This window comes from Castor canadensis, chromosome 16, assembly GCF_047511655.1.
Source record: "Castor canadensis chromosome 16, mCasCan1.hap1v2, whole genome shotgun sequence".
Lineage (NCBI taxonomy): Eukaryota > Metazoa > Chordata > Mammalia > Rodentia > Castoridae > Castor > Castor canadensis.
The window spans coordinates 27735850-27760161 of record NC_133401.1 but is presented as its reverse complement, the minus strand read 5'-3'; the positions used below and the strand labels follow the sequence as shown (position 1 = coordinate 27760161).

The 24312-nt window shown below is 47.1% G+C and overlaps 1 protein-coding gene across 3 annotated transcripts; it reads left to right on the top strand.

Moving 5' to 3' along the window:
- Positions 1–16: 16 nt before the first annotated feature.
- Positions 17–22807, top strand: Rdh13 (retinol dehydrogenase 13). 3 transcript variants are annotated; one of them, XM_020179277.2, is made up of 7 exons: positions 17–222; positions 4070–4188; positions 6590–6745; positions 11276–11380; positions 15034–15246; positions 16239–16340; positions 17411–22803. In XM_020179277.2, the coding sequence occupies exons 1-7, from the start codon at positions 158–160 to the stop codon at positions 17638–17640; spliced, it is 990 nt and encodes a 329-aa protein (XP_020034866.1). In that variant the 5' UTR covers positions 17–157; the 3' UTR covers positions 17641–22803. The 3 variants fall into 3 exon arrangements, with proteins under 3 accessions (XP_020034866.1, XP_073914367.1, XP_020034867.1); XM_074058266.1 differs by lacking the exon at positions 11276–11380 and having other exon boundaries at positions 17411–22805; XM_020179278.2 differs by lacking the exon at positions 4070–4188 and having other exon boundaries at positions 51–222; positions 17411–22807.
- The last annotated feature ends 1505 nt before the right edge of the window (positions 22808–24312 follow it).

Sequence of the window (24312 nt, the reverse complement as noted above, 5' to 3'; positions counted from 1 at the left end):
CGCCTCCAGGCTCAGACCACGCCCCGCACTGCCGGGTTCTGGAGCCCGCGTGGGGTCTTGCTCGTTGTCGCTCGATCTCCAGCCGCGCGCTCTGCTTCGGAGACCTCAGGCTGCAGCCTGCTGACACATCGGCGGGCGCCCTTGGCCTCTGCCTGGCATGAACCGTTACCTGCTGCCGGTGTCGGTGCTGGGCACCATGGTGGGTGGCGCCGTGCTGTTCAAGTGAGTACCGGCCGGCACCGGTGCGCGCTGGTGGGCAGCGGAAGGACAACGACAGTGGGGAGGGTCGCCCATCCTCACTAGCCCTGGAGTCCCGTTGCCACCCACCAGCAATGTCCTTCCAGACGCGAGCGGCTCTCCGCTAGTGGCCTGCGGAGAGCAGGTCACTGGCTGAAGGTCACTCAGAGGAAGGGGTGGGGCCAGGCCCTTTTGAGCGTTTTGGTTCATTCCTTCCTGACTTTAATTGATCAATCAGTTCATTTAGCCAATATTTATTAAACACTTCCTTTGTTACCTGCTGGCCTAGTAGGGAAAATGTCACCCAAACTTAATCCAAAATTAAAGAAATAGGTTTGTACAACTCAAAGAAAAGTTATTATATATATGTGTGTGTATGTATGTATATATCTATATATCTTTTCGTCTTCCTTTCCTCTTCCCTCCTGTTTTTTCTTCTCTTCCTAAGATATTTGGGATTATATTGAATGTGCAGAATAGTAACTAACATTTATTCTGCACCAGGGAAAATCGCTTTCCTTGTTCCTGGTGAATGGGAAGTCCTCTTTGGATCCCAGGACTTTCTGATTTAGGAACCCAGTTTGTCCACTACTGTGTACACTTGTAATCCTGTTTCATTTCCTGCTTTTCATTTAGCATCAAAGTGTGAGTGTCTATATATGTTCTTGCAGACTTTGGATGTTGGAGACTTTGATTCTGTGGCTACACTGTAACCCATCTGTCCTATTGATTAGGTTATTTGCTTTCTGCAGTTAGGAATAGCACTGAATGAATGTAACTCATGGATATATACTAGCACATAGAAACAATGTTCACAAGTGGGCCAGAGAGAATGCAAGCTTATAGTTTTAAAACCTAAGGCTAGATCACCATGAGCAAATACTAGTAGACTCTCCTGTGATAGTTTAGGCAAGGGCTGATTTCTTAACCCTAACCCTTAAAAAGCCCTTATTAAAAAATCTTTCCGCTGGGCACTGGTGGTTCATGCCTGTAATCCTAGCTACTCAGGAGGCAGAGATCAGGAGGATCGAAGTTCGAAGCCAGCCCAGGCATATAGTTCCTGAGACCCTATCTCGAAAAAACCCATCACACAAAAAAGGGCTGGTGGAGTGACTCAAGTAGTATTTCTACCAATTTGTATTTTACTTTTTGTATCTTGGAAACAGAGTCTTCATATGCTTAGCTATTTCCCCAGGCCTCTTATGTACTGGACCTGGCCAGGGTGCAGGTGTTCCAGGAGACAGATGAACCATATCAAGTGTTGCACTTGACATTGGTGGAAGTCTTTTGTGAGTTTTGAGCATGAGAATAAATGTGCTTAGTGGGTTCTCTGGCCCAGATGGAGGGTGTAACCAAGGTGAGCACGAAGGATGCTCCAAAGGCATGCAGGTGTGCATAGGATAAGTGCAGCTGACTGAATTTGCTGACTGGTGATGTCACTAATGTGCTAAAGAATAATAAGTGAAGTAGACACATTCCTAGAGACCAAAGAGTTGTGGTTGCCAGAAATGGGATGGTGGCAGGTGGGGAAGTTAGTGTTTAATGGGGATAAGGTTTTAGGCATTTTTTTTGAGACAGTGTCTTGCTCTGTAACCCAGGCTGGGCTTGAACTTGAGACTCTCTTGCCTTAGCCTCCATGTGTGCCACAATACTCTACTCAGGGCTTCAGTTTTACAAGATGAGAAGAGTTTTGGCCTGGTGCCTGTAGTTCCCACACTTGGAAGGGTGAGCAGGAAGATCGTAATGTTCTAGACCAGCCAGGACTGCACAGTGAGACCCTGGGAGGGAGGGGAAAGAGTTCTGGAGATGGTGGTGATGATTAGGAATATATTTAATACCACCTAACTATCCATTTTTCAAGTGGATATGATAGCAAATTTTGTGTGCTGTATACTTTATACAATAAAGACAACTGGAAAGAAAGAAGAGTTCAAAAACAATGAACAAAAGCCTAGCAATGTCTGTTGGAGACATAGGAAGTGGGTTAACTGGGACACAGGTGAAAGGAAGATTTTGAGATTTAAAATTTGCAACAGATAAATATATCTCCTAATCAGAACTAAATGACCAGATCTGTTATACAACATGGTGAGTATAGTTAATAGCCATGTATTGTGGTCTTAAAAATCATTGAGAGTAAATTTTTTGTTTTTGGTAGTACTGGGGTTTGAACTCAGGGCCTTGCACTTGCCTAAGCACTCTACCACTCGAGCCATGCCCTAGTCCTTTGCGCTTTTGGTTTTTCATCCTTGAACCATAATCTTCCTGTCTCTATGTCCCAAGTAGCTGGGATTAGAAGCGTGCGCCACTAAACGCAGCAGCTCCCAAGCATTCTAAACCAGCATTGTCTAGAAGAACTTTCTGTGATGGTGGGGATTATCTGTCCACTGTAATAGCCACTGACCATAATTGACTATGGAGCATCAAGAATGCCTGTAAACTTTTAATTAATTTAAAGAAAAATTAGCCTTTAGTTAAGGGCTGGTAGCCACCATATTTTTACAGTGCCCTTCTTTTTATGCTTGTGGTGGTGGTTTGTTGGCTAACTTTTTCCTGCTGGACATTAGCTTGCTTCTGTGGAATATGGGTGTGAATATCCTTAAAAATGTCACATCCTAATCCTTAAAACCTGTGGATATGTTACCTAATGGATCAAAGGCGACTTTGCAGGTGTGTTTTAAGTTAGGGATTTTGAGACTGTGAGATTATCCTGGATTATCAGGAAAGCCCAATGTAATCTTTCAGGTCCTTATAAGAGGGAGGCAGGAGGGCCAGTGTCAGAGAAGGAGATGGAGAGATGGAAGCAGAGGTCATAGTGGTGTACCTTGAAGAGGGGGAGGGGCTGAGAGCCGAGGAATGTGGGAGCAGATTGTCCCCAGAGCCTCCAGCAGGAACCATCCCTGCCCACACCTAGATTCATCCCAGTGAAACCTGTTTCAGACTTACTACCTGTAGAACAGTGATGATGAATTTGTGTAGTTTTAACTGAGTTTGGGGTCATTTGTTACAGCAACTATAGGACACTCATACAGTGCTTGTCTCTTCATGGTGATTTCCTTCATACCAGGATGAGCCCCCACTTTTTGCTAATACTGGGGTTTGAACTCAGAGCCTCGAACTTGCTAAGTAGGTACTCTACCATGTAAGCCTTGTTCCCTGGCCTCTTTTTTTCTTTTTTTTTTGTGGGTCTTGGGTTTGAACCCAGGACTTCACACTCACAAAGCAGGCACTTGAAAAGCAGGTGCTCTACTGCTTGAGCCATACCTCTAGTTCATTTTGCTCTGGTTATTTTGGAGATGGGTTCTATTTGCCTGGGCTGATCTTGAACTACGATCTTCCTGATCTCAGCCTCCCAAGTAGTTAGGATTACAGGTGTGAACCACTGGCATCTGGCTGTCCTCAGCCCATTTTTGTTTTAGTTATTTTTCAGATAGTGTCTCGTGGTTTTGTCTGGGGCTGGCCTCCTACAGAGCACGATTCTCCTACCTATGCCTGCTGCATAGCTGGCATGACAGGCACGCACATTGCACCTAGCTTGTTGGTTTAGATATGGTCTCACTAACTTTTTCCCTTGGCTTGCCTTGAACCATGAGCCTCCCAGTCTCTCCTTTCCAAGTAGCTGGGATTATAGGTGTGCACCACTATACCTGCCTAAGTCAAGTCCTTTACAAAGAACATGACAAGGACCCTACGTGTTATATGTTGTTTCTATCTTTTGGATGGGTGATGTGAGTTTGGGGGGTCATTTGGCTGAGATCACACAGTCCCTTGTTGTACATAGGGTGAGAGTAGACACACAGATGGAGCTGAATGTTGTGTTTCTTGCCTCCAGGGACTATGTCACCGGCGGGGTTTGCCCTAGCAAGTCCACCATACCTGGGAAGACGGTCATTGTAACGGGTGCCAACACAGGCATTGGGAAATACACTGCCTTGGAACTGGCTAAGAGAGGTAAAATCCCACCTACTTTTGGGTTCCAGAAATATACTTGCATGCCTGTGTTCATAGCAGCATTGTTTACAGTAGCCAAAGGTATAAACAAAATGTGGTCCATCCAGACAATGGAAAATTATTCAGCCTCAGAAAGGAAGGAAATTCTAACAACATGGGTGAACCTCGAGGACATTGTGCTAAGTGAAATAACCCCGACACGAAAATGAGACCCCATCTTAACCAATAAAAGCTGGATGTAATGGTATGTGCTTGTCCTTCCAGCTACTCAGGAAAGCACAAATGGAAGGGTGATGCCCAGGTTGGCCTGGGCATAAATGTGAGACCCTGACTCAAAAATAACCCAAAGGGCTGGGGTTGTGGCTCAAGTGGTAGAGCACCTGCTTAATATGTGTGAGGCCCTGAGTTCAAACTCTGTTATCACCAAGAGGATCAGCAGGTAGAGTGTTTGCTTTTCTATGGGATGTTGAGGTCAGTGGATTCTTGTGGTTGTAAGTAGCAGAAACCAAACACACTAGGTTAAGCCAAAAGGGCTCCTGTAGCTGGAGAGATGAGGGATGGTTGAGGGGTCTTGGAGGATACAGTTGGTTTTTCTCTGTCTTTCCTCCTGCAGTCAGACTCAGTCCTAATGGTCTGGTAGGGGCGAGGGTTGGAGGTCACGAGTCAGGACCTGACCTGAGGTTGTTCCAGGCTTACTGGTCAGGCATTTTAGAAGTTAGAATCCATGGGGTTCCTTGTTGGGTCAGGTCTGGGAAGGGAGGAGTCTGGGTTTTTAGTTTGATCCACTGGACGACAGAGATGCCATCAGCTGGGTACTGGGTGGGCAGAAGGCTGGGAGTTGGAAGGAGATGGTAACCTTTTGTGGGCTCATGGAGGAAGGGTGCTGAGGGAAATGGTTTCTGATGACCTGACCATGAGGTGCCTGTCCATCTGAGATCAATGCTGGGGGACCGTGATGGACAGTCCCACAGCATCACACGGGGTGTGGGGCCATGAGTCTTCCAAAGACTGTAAGAAAAGGCGAGCAGGACATTGCAGAGACAACAGCTCTGTCCCAGGTCAGGCTGCCCTGGGTGGATGAGCAGACCTGAGGGTGGGGTTCAGCAAGTGAAGGGCTGATGGGGTGTGTGCAGTCCTTTGAGGTCCAATTTGGACATGGTTTGTGTGAAAGACTGGCGGGGTGTGTATGAGGCAGCCAGGTCCAGCTGTGGGTAGAAAAAAACCACACAGATTCAGAGTGACAAGATTATGGCCTTCCATCTATTGCTCAAGCCTGTTTTCTGGTCTCTATTTTCTAATTAAAAAGAATTTTAGGGCTGGGGTCATATCTCGAGTGGTTAGAACACTTACCTACAAGCTCATGTCCCTGGGTTCATTCCCTAAAAGTGCAAACAACAAAGACAGTGACAACAACATAACAGATTTATTGAGGTACACAAGTGCTCCCTTACTTAGGATGAGTTGACTTGATGAGTTTCAGTTTTACAGTAGCTTGAGAGTGTACACACACAGCTTTCTATGTTTCACTTTCAGTACAGTGTTCAGTAAATTACATGAGGCATTGGATACTTTCTTATACAACAGGCTTTGTGTGGGGTGATTTTGCCCATATGTGCTCTAAGTATGCTCCAGTAGGCTGGGCTCAGGAAGGATGCTGTAGAGGTGAGTGGTGTCGAATGCATTTTCAACCTGTGACATCTTCAGTCTACGATGGGTTTATCAGGATGTGAAACCATGGTAAGTCTCGGAGTGTCTACTTCACATCCTGCACAATTCACTCATTTAAATGTACAGTTCAGTGATTTGTATATTTCCAAGGTGGGCAGCCATCACCACAAGCAACTTAAGAACATTTTTATCACATCAAAGGAAACCTTGATCTACTCTGGCCATCACACTCTCGCTCCGTCCTAGGGAACCGGCTCCTCTGCTTTCTGTGTCTGGATTTGCCTGTTCTGAATGTTTGCCATGAATGCAGCCATACAGTACATGGCTTTTGTGCCTGGTTGTCCCTGAGTGTAATAATTTCATTTGTTTCCTGTGTTCATGGTTCATTCTTTTTTTTGGGGGCAGTACTGGCCTTGAGCTTGCTTTATCATTTGAGCCTTTACACTTCAGTTATTTTTCAGGGAGGTTGTCACATTTTTTGCTCAAGGCAGCCTTTTCCTACCTTCATCTTCCAAGTAGTTGGGATTACAGAAGTGCACCACCATACCTTGATTCTTCGTATCCACTGTTGTGTGGATGGGTGTTTGGGTTATTTACATCTTTTGGCTACTGTGACATGCTGCTGTGAACATCCATGTAGCATTTTGGTGTGGGTGTATGCTTTTACAGTTCTTAGGTAGGTAGGTAGGTATAGGTTTTTTTTTTAAAATGTGTTCTTATCCTCAACTTCTAGGAGGCAACATCATCTTGGCCTGTCGTGACATGGAGAAGTGTGAGGCGGCAGCGAAGGACATTCGTGGAGAGACACTCAACCACCGCGTCAATGCCCGTCACCTAGACTTGGCCTCCCTCAAGTCCATCCGAGAGTTTGCAGCGAAGATCATCAAAGGTAGGCGGGGGCATGCTGGCCTTGCTAGAGGAGGTCTGGGGTGGCTGGCGCCTAGGGCCGTGCTCTGGATGAGTCCTAGAGCAGAGGTTTGACCAGCACAGCTTATTTTGAACAGCCTGTGAGTGAATATTTCAGTTTTAGTTTACATTTTCATATTTACATCTTAAAGCATTGAAAAAAGTCAAAAGAATGACAGGTGAAAATCATATGAAATTCAGACTTCAGTGTCCACTAATAAAGTTCATGATGCTTTGGTTTGAGCTCAGAGCTCTGCCACTTGACCCATGCTGCCAGCCCTTGTTTGCTTCAATTATTTTTCATACAGGGTCTTGATTTTATACCCAGGGTGGCCTGGACCTTGATCCTTTTATTTATGTTTCCCATGTAGCTGGGATGACAGGTGTGTACCACCATGCCCAACTTTTTATTGGCTGAGATGTGGGCTCCTGAACTTTTTGCCTGGGCAGGCTGTGAACCTTGATCCTCCCAATTTCTGCCTCTGGAGTAGCAAGAGTTTCAGGCATGAGACACTGCCGCCTGACTCATAAGTAAAATTTTTTTGGAATATAGTCACGGCTGCTGATTTACATATTGCCTGTGGCTGCTCTTGTCCTCCTGAGGATGGGCCTGGCTGTATGGCCTGTGAGGCATCAATATTGCTGGCTGGGCTTTTTAGGAAACATTCGCTGCTTCCTACTCTTGAGAGCTCCTTCTGTGTTAGCTTGGGTCACACCAGAATTGGAAGTCAAGCTGGGATCAGATTGCAAGACATTTATTGGGTGTGCAGGAAACGCAGGCTTGGGGTTGCTGTCTGTAGAAAACTTGCGTGTGAGTTGGCCTCTGGCCAGAGTCTGGGAGCCTGGATTCCCAGAGGTGTTGTTGGGGGGTCCCCAAGAACCCCCCTCAAGTATGATGATTGCCTGAAAGGACTCAGGGAGAACTGAGCTGTTACACTTAGCATTATAGTCCATTGCAGGAAAGGACACGGCTTAGGATCGGCCGAGGGAAGAGGTGTGAGCTCCCAGTGGAGCTCCCCTTCCAGTGGAATTGTGTGAAAGTATCTGGATAGATACTTCCATCAGCAGTGATGGATCACCAACCACGGTGTTTCACCGAGCCTTGTGTCCAGGGTTTTCATGGAGGGGGGAGTCGATCATGTGGATTTGGAGTTCCCCACAGGACTGACTGTAGTTACTCAGTCTCCAGTTTTTCCAGAGGTTCCTTAAATTTTTGTTTTTTTGGTGGTGCTGGGGATGGAACCCAGGGCCTTGTGCATGCTAGGCAAGTGCTCTATCACTGAGCCACACCCCCGTGTCTTTTTGGGGGCTGCAGTTCAACTCATAGCAGATTATTGATGCTAAAGCCCACCTGTGCAGGATGGTGAACTAAGTAGTGGGTATACTTTGGTGAGAAAAACATGGCACATGTGCTTTGGTTGGAAGACAGAAATCAAAAGAGGGACTCAGAGTCAGGGGCAGGGAGACAGTCACGGTGCTTTGGGGCAGTAAGTGGCAGGGTGAGTGGCGTAGCAAGGTTACATCAGGCCTCAGTGATAAGCTGAACTCTGAAGGTGGAGGGTGGAGGTGGGCACATGAACAAGGGCGGGAACTCTGACCCATTGTTGTTCTTGAGGCTTTCTGGCTGGCAGCCTGTGTCTGTGGTGCCAGGGACACAGATGAGTCAGGAGAACCTGGTCTCACAGATCATGGATGATACTTGTGCAGATGGAGGACCAGTAGGCAGAGGATGGAGTCCTGGGAGGTCCCTGTTCTCTGCAGTGTCCTGTTTCCACACCTGGGGCGGGTCTGGTGTCTTCTGCCCCTCTGTCACACCGAGGCACATTTTTGCTTCCTACTGGATGCCATCGAAGCTGTTTACACATCAGTGTTTTGAATAGGAACGTCTCCATGATTAAACAAATGTCAGAAACTTCAAAATGCGTTCAGCATACCAGCTTCTTGTGTGTCCTTTTGACGATACTTTAAGTATTTTTAAGGCAAACATGTATATGTGTCTCCAATCAGTCTTTTTTTTTCAGTGCTGGGGATTGAACTCATGGCCTTGTGCACGCTAGGCAAGTGCTCTACTGTTTGAGCCCCCAGTCTTTTAATTTTTATTTTATTTTTTTGAGATAGTCTTACCTCTACTTTTGCTCAGTCTGGTGTTGAACTTGTGATCCTCCTGTCTCTGTCTTTCAAGTAGCTGGGATTATAGGCATGAGCCACTGATGCCTGACTTCCCTTCCATTTTTAAATACAAATGGGAGAATGTCATTGGCCTTCTGCTGCCCCCCCAACCCGTTCACTCCCCCATTCTGTGTCGGAGACTGCTGCACACAGCTTACTATCCTGTCTTGGTTGCTTTGGACTCCACGGGGCTCTGGCTGACTGTTTGCTCTCACCACTTCTCTGTGAGTAGTCTTGGAGGATGGTAAATTTTATGTGTATCTCCTGCTTTAAAAAATGAGGCATAATGAAGTTATTCCCAAATAAAACACAATGGAACAAATCTGAGGAGGTTTCCTGGTGTCTTGTCCTGGCCACAGGACCTTGGCTTATGCCATACCCTTTGCCTGGACTGCCTTTCCTGGGCCTTGAAAGGCCAGTTCTGTCTCATCCTCTGGTCCTACATCTCCTGACCTCCTGTCCAGCACCACTAGCGTTCTCGTCATACCTACTATTTGCTTTCCTCACGGCTCTTATCACTGGAGCATTCTCTTGTGTGTTTGGTCTCAGCCATGCTGGAATGCCTGTTCCAGGAAGGCCGGGACCTTGGCTGTCTTGTCCACCCTGTATTTCCAGTGCCTGATAACAGGTGCTTAGAAGATACTTGTTGGATTAGTAATAATTATATGTTTCTATCAGGCTGGTGCTATTACCCTATTTTTTTAAACAAAGGGGAAACTAAGTCACAGAGAAGATATGTGACCTGGCCAGGGTCATACAGCTGGTTGGAGTAGACAAGATTTGAACCCTTGTTTGGCTGACTCCAGAGCTTGTGTTCTTTTTTTTTTTTTTTGTGGTACTGGGGTTTGAACTCAGGGCTTTGTGCTTACTAGGCAGGTGCTCTACCACTTGAGCCATACCCTCAGCCCTGTCCTTGTGTTCTTGACTTATGTGCTGTACTGCCCTTTCCCCAAGTGAAGAAGGAGATCGTAGCCCCTGGCTGTTAGGTGCTAGACACCCAATTTCTCATCTCCATTAGAGGATAACCTCTTTGGGGGTGTTATGGGTTCAGTTGTGTTCACCCCAAAGAAACATTGGAACTCTGACCTCCAGTACTTCAGCATGTGACCTTGTTTGGAGACAGAGTTTCTCTAGAGGTAATCAGGATGAAGTGAACTCCTTAGGGTTGGCCATATTCAATATCTCTTTTGTCCTCATAAAGGGGAAGTTGGGAGCTGAGCACGTGTACACACCTGTGATCTCAGTTACTTGGGAGGCATAGCTAACAGGATGGAGTCCTAGGCCAGCTGCCTAGGCAAAAGCTTGAGACCCCCTCCCTGCAACACAAACTAAAAGCAAAGGGACTGGAATATGACTCAAGTGGTAGAGGACTTAAATGTGAGGGCCTGCTGCAAAAAAAAAAAATTAAAAAAAAAAGGGGGAACGGATAGCTGTGCACAGGGGATGACAATGGGAAGAGAAACAGAGAGAAGTTGGCCATCTACCCTCAGCCTTAGCAGGAGCCAGTCCTGCCGCATCTGACCTTGACCTTGGGTTTGCAGCCTTGGCAACCCAGACCACAAGCTGCTGCTGTTTGAGCTTCCGGTTTGTGGTTCTTTGTTCCTGCAGCCTTTGTTCATGCAAACTGGCATGGGGTGGTAGGGAGCAGAAGACTGCAGACTCCAGTCTACAGGCATGGGGGGTGGAGTGGGTAAGGGAAGGCTACAGATGAGGAAACTGAGGCTCCCCCTGTGAGTGTCCTCCATTCGCACAGGTGAAGGGTTAGGGTTGGGCTGAGGACGGCACCATTGCCTGTAGCTTGGGCTCCTGTGAGTAACCCCTGCCTGAGCTCCAAGACCCATGCAGGCAGACCTCCAAGCTTGAAAGGGTGTGTTTGCAAGTGTTCTGGGGCTTCCATATCAAACTGCATGCTCAATCCTGGTGAGGGAGGTCGTGCTCACAGTTTTGGAGGCCAGAATTGTGACCTCAAGGTGTCGGCAGGGCCATGCTCCCTCTGAGCCTCTGGCTGAATCCTTTACTGCTTCTCTAGCCTCTGGTAGTGGCTGTGGATCCAGAGATTGCAGCTGCATCCTTCCAGTCTCTGCCTCCACTGTCACGAGGCCTTGTTCCAGTGGGTTGTAACTGTGTGGTTTCCCTTCTTAGAAGGACACCAGTGCTGTTGGATCAGGGCCCATACTCTGACTCATCCTGATGGGATTAGATTATCTCTGCAAAGACCTTGTTTTCCAAAATAGGCCACCTTCCCAGGCTCCAGGTGGACAGGAATGTGCAGGACACTGTCCAGCCCTCAGGTTGGTGTGGACTGCTATTGGCCTGATGCATTGTCCTCACCTCTGTCTTCCAGAGGAGGAGCGAGTGGACATTCTGGTCAACAATGCGGCTGTGATGCGGTGCCCACACTGGACCACCGAGGACGGCTTTGAGATGCAGTTTGGTGTCAACCACCTGGGTGAGTTCTAGGCTGAGGATGAGAGTGAGCTCTGTGGGGGACTCACCTGCTCTGGGGGACCCTGCTCCGTTCTTTTTTTTTTTTTTATGGTACTGGGGTTTGAACTCAGTACCATAGGAAGCACTCCACCACTTGAGTCACTCTACCAGCCCTTTAGTCATTTTTTGAATAGAGTCTCACATTTATGTCTGGGCTGGCCGGCACCGTGATCCTCCTATTTATGCTCTCTACATAGCTGGGATTGTAAGCATGCACCACCACACTCAACTCTTATTGGTTGAGATGGGGTCTTGTGAAATTTTTGCCTGGACTGGCTTTGAACTGTGATCTGCTGATCTCTGCCTCCCGAGTAGTTGGGATTGCAGGCGTGAGCCACTATGTTTGGCAACTTTGCTGTATTCTCCAGGCAGCTGGGCAGTCCCTCGTGGATTATGGCAGCCCAGGTTCCTGTCCTTCTGTTGTTTGGATGCTCAGTCATTCTGACACTTCATCTGCCCCCTGGCCTTTTGTCCTTCTGTCCAGAGAACCATATGATGTTTCCATCCATCAGTCTGTCCTTAGTTTCTGACCATCTGTCCACAATATCCATCCATCTGTCCTCCATCTCTGTCCCACTGTCTTTAAAAAACTTTTTTGATTTGTCATATATTAATAATAGGTGATTTCATTCAGTCTGTTTTTCACTCATTCTGTGAGTCTGTCCATGTCATCCTTGGTGACACTGGAGTTCTGTTTTTAGGGTGAGGGGAGATGGACATTGGGTGGGCGGCTGGGTTCAGTCATGAGAGAACTGTGACTCCTGACAGTCCACAGGCCCTCTTGCTGGTCGGTGTCCCTCTGTGTGCTCCTCTCCCAGCCCTGCCTACCTCCCTGTGCTCCAGCACCCTGGGCTGCCTCCCTCTCCTCCATCCTCCAACCCTTTTCTTCTTGAGGTCTCACAGCCTTGTTTTTGCCTTTATTTCTGCCTGAGGTGGCCTTACTGGGTCCCTGTATACCTGGATCCCAGGGCAAATGCTTTTCCCCTAGTGTGGCCTCTGCTGGCTGCCTTCTGCAGAGCTGATCTGCTGCATATTCTCCATCCCATCTGTTTCATTCATTGTTTGTTTTCTTGATTGTCTGCCCTACCAGGATGCAGGTTCCTTGAGCACCAGGATTTGTCTTGTTATGTGCTCTGTCTCTAGAACTTGCATGACGCTCAACACACAGTGGGCACCCAGGAGATACTACTGGGTACAATGGGAAGAGCTGCTCCACAGAGGAAGTAGGGTCTGGAATCAAAGGGGCCAGTTTGCATTCCTACTGTGTGCTTGTGAGCTGTGTGACCAAGGTGAAAGGACCTGGCATTTCTGTTCCTCCCTGTCATCTGCAAAGTTGGAATTGTTAGCATCTGTAGATTAGTTATACAGGACACTTGGGTTCAATTGCTGAACTGATGATCCCACAACAGGGGGGATTAATGAAGACAGATTATAATCCAGGCATGGTGGCTCATGCCTCTAACCCTAGCTACTCATGAGACATGGTGATATGCATCTGTCGTCCTAGCTATGCAGGAGGCTTAAATAAGAGGATTGCTTTCCAGGCCAGTCCCAGGCAAAAACATGAGCTGCTCAAGTGGTAGAGCGCCTGCCTAGCAAGTGCAAGGCCCTGAGTTTAACCCTCCAAAGAACAACAGTGACAACTACAACAACAAAAAACAGGTCATTTTTTTCTTGGAAGTCCACGCCATATGAGGAGTTGGCCCTTTGAACTTCTTGGGTTTTAGACTCCTCACACCCTTGTTTGGTATCTTTAAGCTGTCTCTGTCCCATGGACTTAGATGGCTCATTTCCAAGTCCTTGTTCCTGCCAGTGGGAAGGAGGAAAGTGGGAGAAAAGCTGTGGACTGAAAGTTGCCCATGTGGATTAATTTTCTAGAGCTGCCACAACAAAGCACCACAAACTGGGAAGCTTAGACAACAGAAGTTTGCTGTAATGGTTCTGGAGGTGAGAAGTTAAAAATCAAGGTGTTAGCAGGAATGGTTCCTTCTGAGGGTTGTTCCAGGCCTCTTTCCTGTCTACCAGTGGGTTTCTGGATTTCTTCAGTTTTGCCTGGCTCACAAAGGCATTACCCAAATACCTGCCTTTCTCTTCCATTAGCTTCTCCCTGTGTGAGGGTCTGTGTCCCAAAAGAGGGAATCTAAAGCCCTGGGGGTGTAGCTCAAGCTTGGCTAGCATATGGAATGCCATGGGTTTTATCCTTAGCACTGAAAAGAAAAAGAAAAAAAAAATTCCAAAAGGGGAACCCTTTGTATAAAGGCTCCAGTTGTACTGGATTAGGGCTCACTCCAAGTAACTCATTTTAACTTAAATATTGTAAAGACCCTGTTTCCTAATGTGGTCACATTCTGAGGTAGTAGAGGTTAGAATTCCATTTTTTTGGGGGGTGGGGGGGTAGACACAGTTCAATGAATAACATGTTTCTATCACTCACATTCTATTGGCTGGGTGCAGTCAGGTGATCTCACTGCTGCAAGAGAGTATGGGAAATGTAGTCAGTCATTGACTGGGCCTCTTGTACATGGCTAAAAATTCTATTCCTCAGAAAGAAATGGAGAAAGGATTTTGGGAGACAGGATGTCTCTTGTCCAATAGAGTTTATTGTAGGGCTTGATATTTGGGACCAAGTAATTCTCTGTGGTGGAGACTGCCCTGTGTTTTTTAGGTACTTAGTAGTACCCCTGGCCTTTACTCACCAGATACTAGTAGCAGCCCCATTTTCTTTCAGTTGTGATAACCCATAGTGTCAACAGACACAAGTGTCCCTAGAGAGCAGAACTGTCAATCATGGGGAGGGTAAAATGTCTTAGTCTGGTCCTAGGTATGTAGTGAATATTCAGTAACAATTACCCCAACTCAGTGATCCCACTGTGTATCTGAAGTGAGATCAGTCTGTCAGAAAGACATCTGTACCCCCATGCTTACTGCAGCACTGTGCCCACTTAACTGGTCATCAACCATGGATGCATGGGTAAGGAAAATGTATACATTGTCATTGGCCACACCAATAACCTGGAGGACATTGTGTTACAGGAAGCAAGCCAGGCACAGAAAGGCAAATACTGCCTGATATCACTTGTCTATGAAATGTAAGAGAGTTGAACATCTGAAGAAGAGTGGGATGGTGGTTACAGAGGCTGGTGTGTGTGTGTGTGTGTGTGTGTGTGTGTGTGTGTAAGAATGGGGATATATTGGCAAAGGACCAAAACTTCAGTTAGATTGGAAGAAATAGTTCAAAAGACGTGTTGTACAACATGGTGACTATGGTAGAGCACCTGCCTGGCAAGCACAAGGCCAAGTTCAAACCCTAGTACTAAAAAAAAAAATTTGTCATTTAAAAATAAATTAATTTGAACAAACCAAATTAGAACCATAAAGAGATGCCATTTTACCTTCACTAGAATGTCTATGATTAAAAAAGATAATAACAAGCACTATTAGAGAAACAGGAGGCTCATATGTTACTGATGGGAACAAAAAATAGAACAGAACAACCACTTTTGGTATGGAGGTGTAGCTCAAGTGATAGAACACCTGCCTCAAAGTGAAAAACCCTGAGTTCAAACCCTAGTGCTGCAAAAAAAAAATTTTTTTTTCTTGTCATCCTTCATCCAGGTCACTTCCTTCTGACAAACTTGCTGCTGGACAAGCTGAAAGCCTCAGCCCCTTCACGGATCATCAATGTTTCATCCTTGGCCCACATTGCTGGGCATATAGACTTCGATGACTTGAACTGGCAGAAAAGGAAGTATAATACCAAAGAAGCCTACTGCCAGAGCAAGATGGCTGTTGTCCTCTTCACCAAGGAGCTGAGCCGGCAGCTGCAAGGTGTGCGAGGGCAAAACTTGTAGGTTTCCCTCTTCCCTTTCCTTTGAGCAGCTTTTCTGTGACCCTGGGCAAGCAGTAGCTCCAGACAGTGTGGTCAAAAGGATGGCACTCATACTACCTTGCCCCGTTCCATGCTGGAGGCAGACATTGCCAATCCATCACTGTTCTAATGATTGCCTTCCATTTCTAGTTGACCTTCCCTCACCAGGCTCCTTTTTGCTTACTTTGGACAGGCTTGTTAGCCTCTGGTGCTCTAAGCCAGTGGTTCTCAGTTGGGAGTGATTTTGGTCTCTGGGGACATATGTCAGTGTCTGCAGACATGGTTATCACAGCAGGATGGGATAGGATGCTCCTGGCTTCTAGTGGGCTGAACCAGGGATGCTGCTCAATGTCCTTCAATGCATAGGATGGTCTCCCATCCCTTCCAGCCCAGGTCCCCCATCCCCTTCAGCCCAGGTCCCCATCCCTTCCAGCCCAGGTCCCCCATTCCTTCCAGCTCAGGTCCCCATCTCTTCCAGCCCAGGTCCGCATCCCCTCCAGCACAGGTCCTCCATTCCCTGCAGCCCAGGTCTCCAATCCACAGTGTGCACTGTGCTGAGGTTGAGAGAGCTGCCTTAGGCCCTTGCTTCTCAGAGGTGGTCTGTGGCCATCAGTGCCAGCCTTACCTGGGAGCTGGTCATAACTGCAGCATCAGATGCCACCTGGTCCACTGCTTCAGACTCTGGCCGGAGTGATGAAGCCCAGTGGCGTGGGTCTGTTCAAGCCTCTACAACAGGCTGCCCTGTTCTCAGGGCAGCCATGCAACAGAGCTGCCTTGCATGATGAATCCACTTGACTCTGGGGTTTCAGAGCAAGAGGGGTGGTGTGGATTCCAGTTTTGGAAACAGCGTAGGATGGGGAAGACCAGAGCTTGGTGTGGGGTGCTGCTCCCAGGAAAGGAATGAACTCGCATCTGCTTGCCTCTTATCCCTCATTCTTTTTATTTTCTCCAGGCACAGGTGTGACCGTCAATGCTGTGCACCCTGGTGTGGCCAGGACAGAGCTGGGCAGACATACTGGCATGCATAACTCTGCCTTCTCCAGCTTCATGCTTGGTAAGTCCCCTCCCAGCCTGGAGTCCCTCATAGAACCCTCTACCCTTGTCCTCTCAGTGTGGGGCCCAGGACCCTCACCCAGAGACTGTCCCTGGCTTTACTTCTTTCTGCCTCCCCCCCTGTGTCTTTCTGCTATAGAGAATGAGTCACTTTTGTTTGTCGATCTGGTCTGCCAGCCTTGTAACATGCCCAGGAAATAGGTCAGAGCCCCACTGGTTTGTGAGAAGCCATGACTTGGAGGGGGAAAGACATAGAGCTGGATCCTGGAGCCAGACTATGCTCAGGGTAACTGCAGCTTCTCCCCAAACTAGCTGAGCCACCCAGGGAAATGCCCTACCCTCTTTGTTTCTAATTAATTACTTAATGAGGCAGGGTCTTGCTCTGCAACCCAGGCTGGCCTCATACTTGCTCCATAGCCCAGGCTGGCCTCAAACTCAGTTTTTCTGCCTCCACCTTCAGAGTGCTGGAATTACAGGCATGTACCACCATGCCCTACTGCCTTCCTCTCTTTGAGCCTCAGTTTCCTCATCTGCACAGCAAGAGCCATAATAGGACCCACCTGTTAGGATTAGGTGGGACCTCCTGTGAAAGGGCCCACAAGTGCATGGCCCAGATTGTAGGCTGCATAAATAGACTTTTGTAACTGGTATTTACCACACTGAGAAACATTTAGTGGGTGTGTGCTAGGTGTCAAGACTTCTAGGCTGCGTCCCACCAGATGCATTCAGGAGGTAAACATTATCTCCAGGAAGGATGGGGTAGGCGAGGGTTTGGGGCTTGGGTTGACCCAGAGGAGTAAGAGCTTCCATTTTCCTGGGAGATTCCATAAAGGCTTCCTGGGGGAGGCAGCTTTTGGGTTGGTCTCTGCATTTGGAGGGATGTGCCTGGGTGTGGTAAGGGAAGGGAACTCCAGGTTCCCTTCATTTGCCAGGGAAGGGCAAAGACCTGGAGGTGGGCTCCGGGGGACTCCAGCGCAGCTTCTGGCCTTGGGGTTTGGGCTCCCTGACAGTGTTGTGGGCTCTTGTATCTTCCCAAGTGTGGGTGGACTGAGTTCTCTGTGCTGATTGCAGGGCCTTTCTTCTGGCTGCTGTTCAAGAGCCCCCAACTGGCGGCCCAGCCTAGCACCTACTTGGCGGTGGCAGAGGAACTGGAGGGTGTTTCTGGAAAGTACTTTGATGGACTCAAAGAGAAGGCTCCAGCTCCTGAGGCTGAAGATGAGGAGATAGCCCGGAGGCTCTGGGCTGAAAGTACTCGCTTGGTGGGCTTGGATGTGTCCCGTGGATCTTCTGTGAAGGGGTAGGCTCTCCCCAGATAATGTCTGGAACAGGTTTGAAAGCCATCTGTGTCTGACCCAGGATGGGACTGCAAGGAAGGCCAAGGATGCTGCCAGCCATGCCTTTATCATCCTCTAAGGGGCAGAGTGGACCCAGCCTCCAGAGCAAGGATGCTGGGTACCAGGTCGTAATCATCCTGTTCACACAGTGTTGACACTGTGAACCTGAAAACCCAAGGATGCTGGCTCCCGTGCCCTTATCATCCTCTGGGGGCAGTGTTGGTACCATGTGAGCCTCAAGACCAAGGAAGCTGCATGCCACAGCCTCTGTACCTGAAGATTAAGGGTGCTGGCTGCTCTGCCCTCACCCTCATCCTCTAGGGGCAGTGTTGCACTGTGTGAGCCTGAAGACAAAGGGCACTGGATACTAGATGCCATTCTTCTTCATCCTCTAGGGGCAGCGTTGGCACTATGAATCTGAAGACCAAGGATGCTGACTGCCATGCCCTCATTACCCTGTAGGGGCAGTGTGGCCCCCTCTTTCTGTTAGCTGGCCGCAGCAAATTGGATTGCCAGAGGGTCCCTGACTCCGGGTGGCTGCCATGATGTACCCTGCTGTCAGTGGGCGGCTGGGCCATCAGGGGCCTCCATTTGGAGTCTAAGGGGACTGACCAAGAGTGGCATCAGCCCCTCTGGTTGTGGGCAATGTCAGGAGAGATAGTGGTGGAGTGTTTGGTGCACTGTTAAGAACAGGTTGTCTGATAGTCATGGTTCCCTGTGGGACCTGTACACGTCTGTCTCATCTCTGAGCCTGGGCTCTCCAACTGTAAACTGTGCAGAATAACTACCACCTCATGGATGGTGTGGTGATGAATGAGCTCTGTGAAAGGCAGCTCTGTGTCCCTTGTTGGCAAATGTTTACCGAGGACCTTCCGTGTGCCAGGCCCTGGACTGAGGCGCTGGGAGACACTGATCCTGGCCTTGTTACCACCAAATTGCTCAGGAAGATGTGGAGTGAAATCCACAGCTGCTGTCACTGAGGACCAGGATTACCAGGGATCATGACCTGCCCTCTTTTTCCTGTGGCAATTTTAATCTCAGGTTTTCAAACTTATATTTTAATAATAATAATAGTAATAATAATAATAATAATAATAATGATAAAATCCCAGATTTATTTGAGTCATTGGTTTTATTTTTTCCTCCATGAGTGGGGAAGTGCCAATGAGCAGAACATATAACTGGTTTAGTTATTCCTTATAGGAAACCAATATGTCAACCTATATAGTGTCAAGGCAACAAACCAGCAGCTCTTCAGACTTTGTACAGATGGAAGGCACATCTCTGTGCACATGGCAGTGATCACTGAAGTCTGGGTCTCTCAGGAGACATCTGTAGAAATGGGGCAGGGATCCAGGTGCAATGACTTTGCCTGTAATCCTGCTCGGGAGGCAGAGATTAGGAGGCCAGCCCAGGCAAAAAATTAGTGGGATCCCATGTCAATAATTGTGGTGTGTGCCTGTCATTCCCACTACACTGGAGGTCATAGGTAGGATTGTGGTCCAGGCCAGCCTGGGCAAAAACCTGAGACCCTATCTGAAAAGAGCTAAAGCAAAAAGAGGTGGAGGCATGCCTCAAGTAGTAGAGCACCTGCCTAGCAAGCTTGAGACACTGAGTTCAAATCCCATATTGCCCCTGCCCCCCCCCCAAAAAAAGCAAAGGTAGGGATTGGGGTGAGGTGCTGGGGTACAGAATTGAAGGGCCTCCATAAAGGTCAGTGATCAAGATACAGAAACATACTTTGGGTTATCATGGAAGCCAGGGGTGTAACTCATCCTACAACCCCAGACAAATCCAGAGAATGGTCCACTCCATATGTCCACTGTGCTGAGAAGAGGGGTGGTGGTAGGGGGGAAATTGAACTCCTTGCTCACTACTTCATAAATGCAGCTTGTTTTCTTTTTGTTACCTTGTTATACCACAGTGGCCCATGATGCACTTGGGATGCCCCCACTCTGGTGGCAGTTCCCCACAAAGCTCCCAGCAATGCCCACCTCCCTGTGTTCGTGCCCTTTACCGCTCTCTCCCTGTGCATGTGGGCAGGACCTAGGACAAGGCAAAGGGGACAATGCATCCACAGGAGAGGAATGCCGTGTTGCTGGTGCCCTCTCCTGCCCTCTCAGCTCCTCTGATGGGACAGCTACTGTTGGGTGAGCTGTCCCATGGAGAAGCCAGTCACCAGGGAGACTAGGACCCTTAGTCCAGTGACCTGGGAGAAACTGAATCACTCATACCAGTAACCATGCCAGTAAACTTGCTGTTTTCTGTTAGTTAGGAGCAAGTGGTAGGGTCAACTAAGAGGAGCAGACTTCCAGAGTACGAACACCAGAAGATGGGAATTATGAGTGGCTCCCTTAAGAGCTGGTCCACCACAAGACAGTATGGATATATCATCTATCAATCAATCTGTCATCTATGATAACCTATCTTTCTGTCATCTATCTCATCTATCAACTTATCTATATATCTACCATCAGTCTGTCAAATATCTAATCTACCTTTCTATCTTACCTATGCATTTATCATATTCATCATCTATTAATGGTTTATAATATCTAGCTGTGTATCTCTATATATCTATTATATCTGTCATCTGTCAAATATCTATATATTTGTATCTCTGCATCTGTCATTGTCTATCATCTGTCTGTTATGTATCTATCATATGTATGCTTCTGTATTTGTCTACCATCTGTCTTTCTCCTGTCTAAATTATCTATTTCTGACTATGGGATCATTGAAAAGCAAAGTGTGAGAAACACTTCTACCACACAGGTAGGCAGAGGACAACCTTAAAACCCCAGGCTCTCTGAACACACTGGATTCAACTGGGGGGTTGATTTATTATAACACTAGTTGTGGTAAACATAACATTGTTACCATTTTAGATTGTGAAACTGAGTGTCATTAAAATCACTTCCTTGTGCAGTTGTCACCACCATCCATATCCAGAATTCTTTCATCTTGCAAAACTCAAGCTCTGTCCCTACTTCTCTCCCCCCCCACCCCCTGGTAATCAACATTTTTTCCATCTCTGTGAATTTGACTCATCTGGGCATCTCATATAAATGAAATCCTATAGCATTGGTCCTTGTGCCTGGCTTATTTCACTTAGCATGACTTCTTCAAGGTTCATGTTGCAGTAAGGGTCAGACTTTCATTTCTCTTAGGGCTGAGTAGTATCCATCGTATGGAGAGACCACATTGTGTTTATTCATCATGATGGACACTTGGGTTGTGTCCCTGTTCGTGCTACTGTGAATAACGGTGCTATCAACCTGGGTGTGTAAACTTGTGATTTATTAGATTAAAAATACACAGTGCAAAAAAAAAAAAGTAAAATTGGGTTTCCAGGCTTTTGGCTTTGGACCAAATTGCACCCACCTCTGCCTTCCCTGGGTCTCTAGCTTGCCTTTCACAGGGACTTCTCAGCCTCTATAGTTGTGATGTAATTCCCATAAAGAATCTCTTCCTTGTTGTAGGAATTGGGAGCATCCTGTGTGATTCCCAGGGAGAGGGAAAACTGTGGACCTCTAGAGGTCGTCCATACCCTGCAGTCCTTGCCTTGGAGCCTCTTCCTCCATCTTCGTACGTGGCTGCACTGAATCGAGTCCTTCTTGTGATGCTGTCTCTTTGGTTCTGACCCTCCTGTCCTTCTCATTCCTATTTAAGGACTCTATGTATCTCGAGTTCACCTGGATAATCCACAAAAATCTTGTTTTAAAGTCAGCTGACCACATAAACCTTAATCCCATCAACATCTGGCACCTTGGCCAGGTAGAGTAATGTATTCATAGGTTCTTGATATTAGGATGTGGATACTGTTGGAATGGGCTGTTGTTCTGACTACCACACTGTGCCTTTTGAAATCTGCCTCTTAAAGTTTCCCCTTGACTTGCTGAACTTTCTTGATATAATTCCTATTAATTCTGATCTGCTTAAATTATGGTGAATCAACTCCACTATTTTTTTTTTGAAACAGGGTCTCCCTATGTAGCCCAAACTGACATGTCTGGAACTCATGATCCTCCTGCCTCAGCATCCCAAGTGCTGGGATTATAAGTATGAACCATCACATCTGGTTATTTCCACCAATGTTTTTTGCTGTCAAATCAATTGAAACAAACAGATTTCTGTCACTAATTCCTCACTCCCTACTTATTATTTTACTTGGGTCATTTTAGTAAGAGGGGAGTTGGAATTCAAGTCATCCAAAACCCACTGTCTTGGGGGTTATACGTCTAAATTATTATGGAGCCCAGGCTACCCGGGCAGTTGATCGCACAAGGATTTGTCTTTTGTGCAGACTTCTGCAATGTGGCTGATTCTAACCACAAACCCTAATGACCAACATCCACTTCCTTTCCCAAACTGAGAATCCCCAAATACCACAGACAACCGTTCACAGCACAATCCTGAAAGCTTTGAGGTGGCTTGCAAACCTAGTGATAGCAGATTAAAGAGGTAAAATCTACCTGAAAAAAAAAAAAGTCCAGAGAGGAGATTGTGACAAAGCAACAGACTGAGAAGCCAAACATGAAAAGACTGTGTGTGTTGGCTCATCACCGAAAGGAAGGGAAGTCAGTAACAACCTCACAGTTTGGAGCTGGGAATTCTGTGCAGCTGTCTTGTGCTGCCAGTGACAGGGGACACGCAGAAGGCACAAGTTGGGCTGATGTTTAACTTGTATGCATTTGTATGGCCTCACCAGTTGTAGAAATATCAAAATACGATGAAACCTACTTCATTTCTTTTCCAGTAATAGAATTTTTAGCCATGCACAAGCTGCCTAGTAAATGATAAACTACATTTCCCAGAATCACATGAAGTCATGTGATAGAGCCCAGCCAATAGAATGGGAACGATAGTAACGTGTTTTTGGTTGACTTGCATCCAATTAAGTAGCTGCTCTCCTTAAGCCTACCAAATGCTTTCCTTGGCTCCTCCCTAGACCCCTCCATGGTTCAGCAGCTAACGGGTTAATGCTCAGTCCATCTGGGAGCCTCCTAAGCTGGTCTAGTCCTTTTACCATCATCTCTTCTAATGGACCAGGGTGCACCTCTCACAGATGGTGAAATACTGAATAGCATGACAGGCTCAAGTCAGAAGGAACATTAGTTCATGAAAGTAGAAGTCAGGAGTTAAGGCAGGCTTTTGGTTCTGTGACATCTTCAAGATTCTTTTTCTTTCCTCCCTCCCTCCCTCCCTCCCTCCCTCCCTCCCTCCCTCCCTCCCTCCCTTCCTCTCTCTTTCTCTCTTTTTCTAAATAAATTCCATATGTGAGAGAAAAATAAATACTTGTCTTTCTCAGTCTGGCTACTTTCACTTAACATGATAATCTCTAATTCCACCCATTTTCCTGCAAATGACATAATTTTTTTTGGTTGTACTGGAGTTTGAACTCAGGGCACTCTAGGCAGGTACTCTATCACTTGAGCCACCAGCCCTTTTTTGCTTTTATTTTTTGGATAGGCTCTCAGGTTTTTACTTAGGGCACACCTTGGACTATGATCCTTCTACTATGGCCTCCTGAGTATCTGAGACCACAGGCATACGCCACCACGCCTGGCTTATTGGCTGAGATGGAGAAATGCTAACTTTTTTCCAAGACTGGCCTTAAACTGCAATCCTCAGTAGTTAGAATCACAGGTGCCAATCACTGCACCTGGCCAATTTTGTTATTTTTGTATGGCTGAATAATATGCCAAAAAGACATGTAAGCAGAAGGGAGGGGCCAATGGGAGGAAGGAGGAGGACAAGTAACCATTGTTACCTGTGAATGAGGTGAGCTAGTATGGAAAAGGCTTTTTGCAAGATGTAATGAAAGGTTTTGAGATGGGGTCATTCTGGAGTGTCTGGGTAGAGCAATAGCACGAGTGTTCCTACAAGAAATGGAAAAGGAGTAGATGTGGAGGTGGCAGAGGAGGAGGCCATGTGAAAATGGAGGCAGAGGACAAAGTGACACAGACCCAAACCAAAGAACACCTGGATCTTCCCGAAACTGCAAAGGAGAAGGAACAGATTCCCCCGAGGCTTCTGGAGGCTGTGTGATACTCTGGACACTTCAGTTTCAGATTTCTGTCTCCTGAAACTGAATATAGAGAGTAATTGTATGTTGTTTAAGCAGTCAGATTCATGGTATTTTGTTATAACAGCTAAAGGAAGTTAATGCCATGTCTTTGGGGTCACAATATGGGTCCAGAGTCAACTTGGGGCACTTGCTTTCTGGTTTCAGAACAGTGGGAGAGAAGCACTCCTATTTCCACTTGATTGAGTCGTCCTAACTCATGTGCTCATCGTAAAACTCATAACTATTCCCCAGGCAATGCCAAGAGGTAATGGAATTAAAGCCAACTTTCTCCACTGGCATTATGGACATTCAGAGCTGGGCAATCCTGTGCTGTGCATTGTAGGATGTTTTGCAGCATCTCTGGTCTTTACATTCTAGAGACAGTAGCAATACCCCTCCCAGGTGCAACTACCCCAAATTTCCCCAGGCTTTGCAACTTGTTCCTCAGAGCTCCAAATAACCTTCAGTTGCAAACCACTAATAGCGGGTGTGATGATGCATGTCTATAATTCCAGTGGAGATAGGAGGACAGAGAGTCTGAGGACAGCCTGGGCTCCACAGACCCTGAA

Coding starts and splice junctions, on each gene's coding strand:
- Rdh13 (XM_020179277.2), top strand. CDS start 158: ATGAACCGTTACCTGCTGCCGGTGTCGGTGCTGGGCACCATGGTGGGT. Junction 15,247..16,238: donor GCTGAGCCGGCAGCTGCAAG/GTGTGCGAGGGC, acceptor TATTTTCTCCAG/GCACAGGTGTGACCGTCAAT. Junction 16,341..17,410: donor CTTCTCCAGCTTCATGCTTG/GTAAGTCCCCTC, acceptor TGCTGATTGCAG/GGCCTTTCTTCTGGCTGCTG.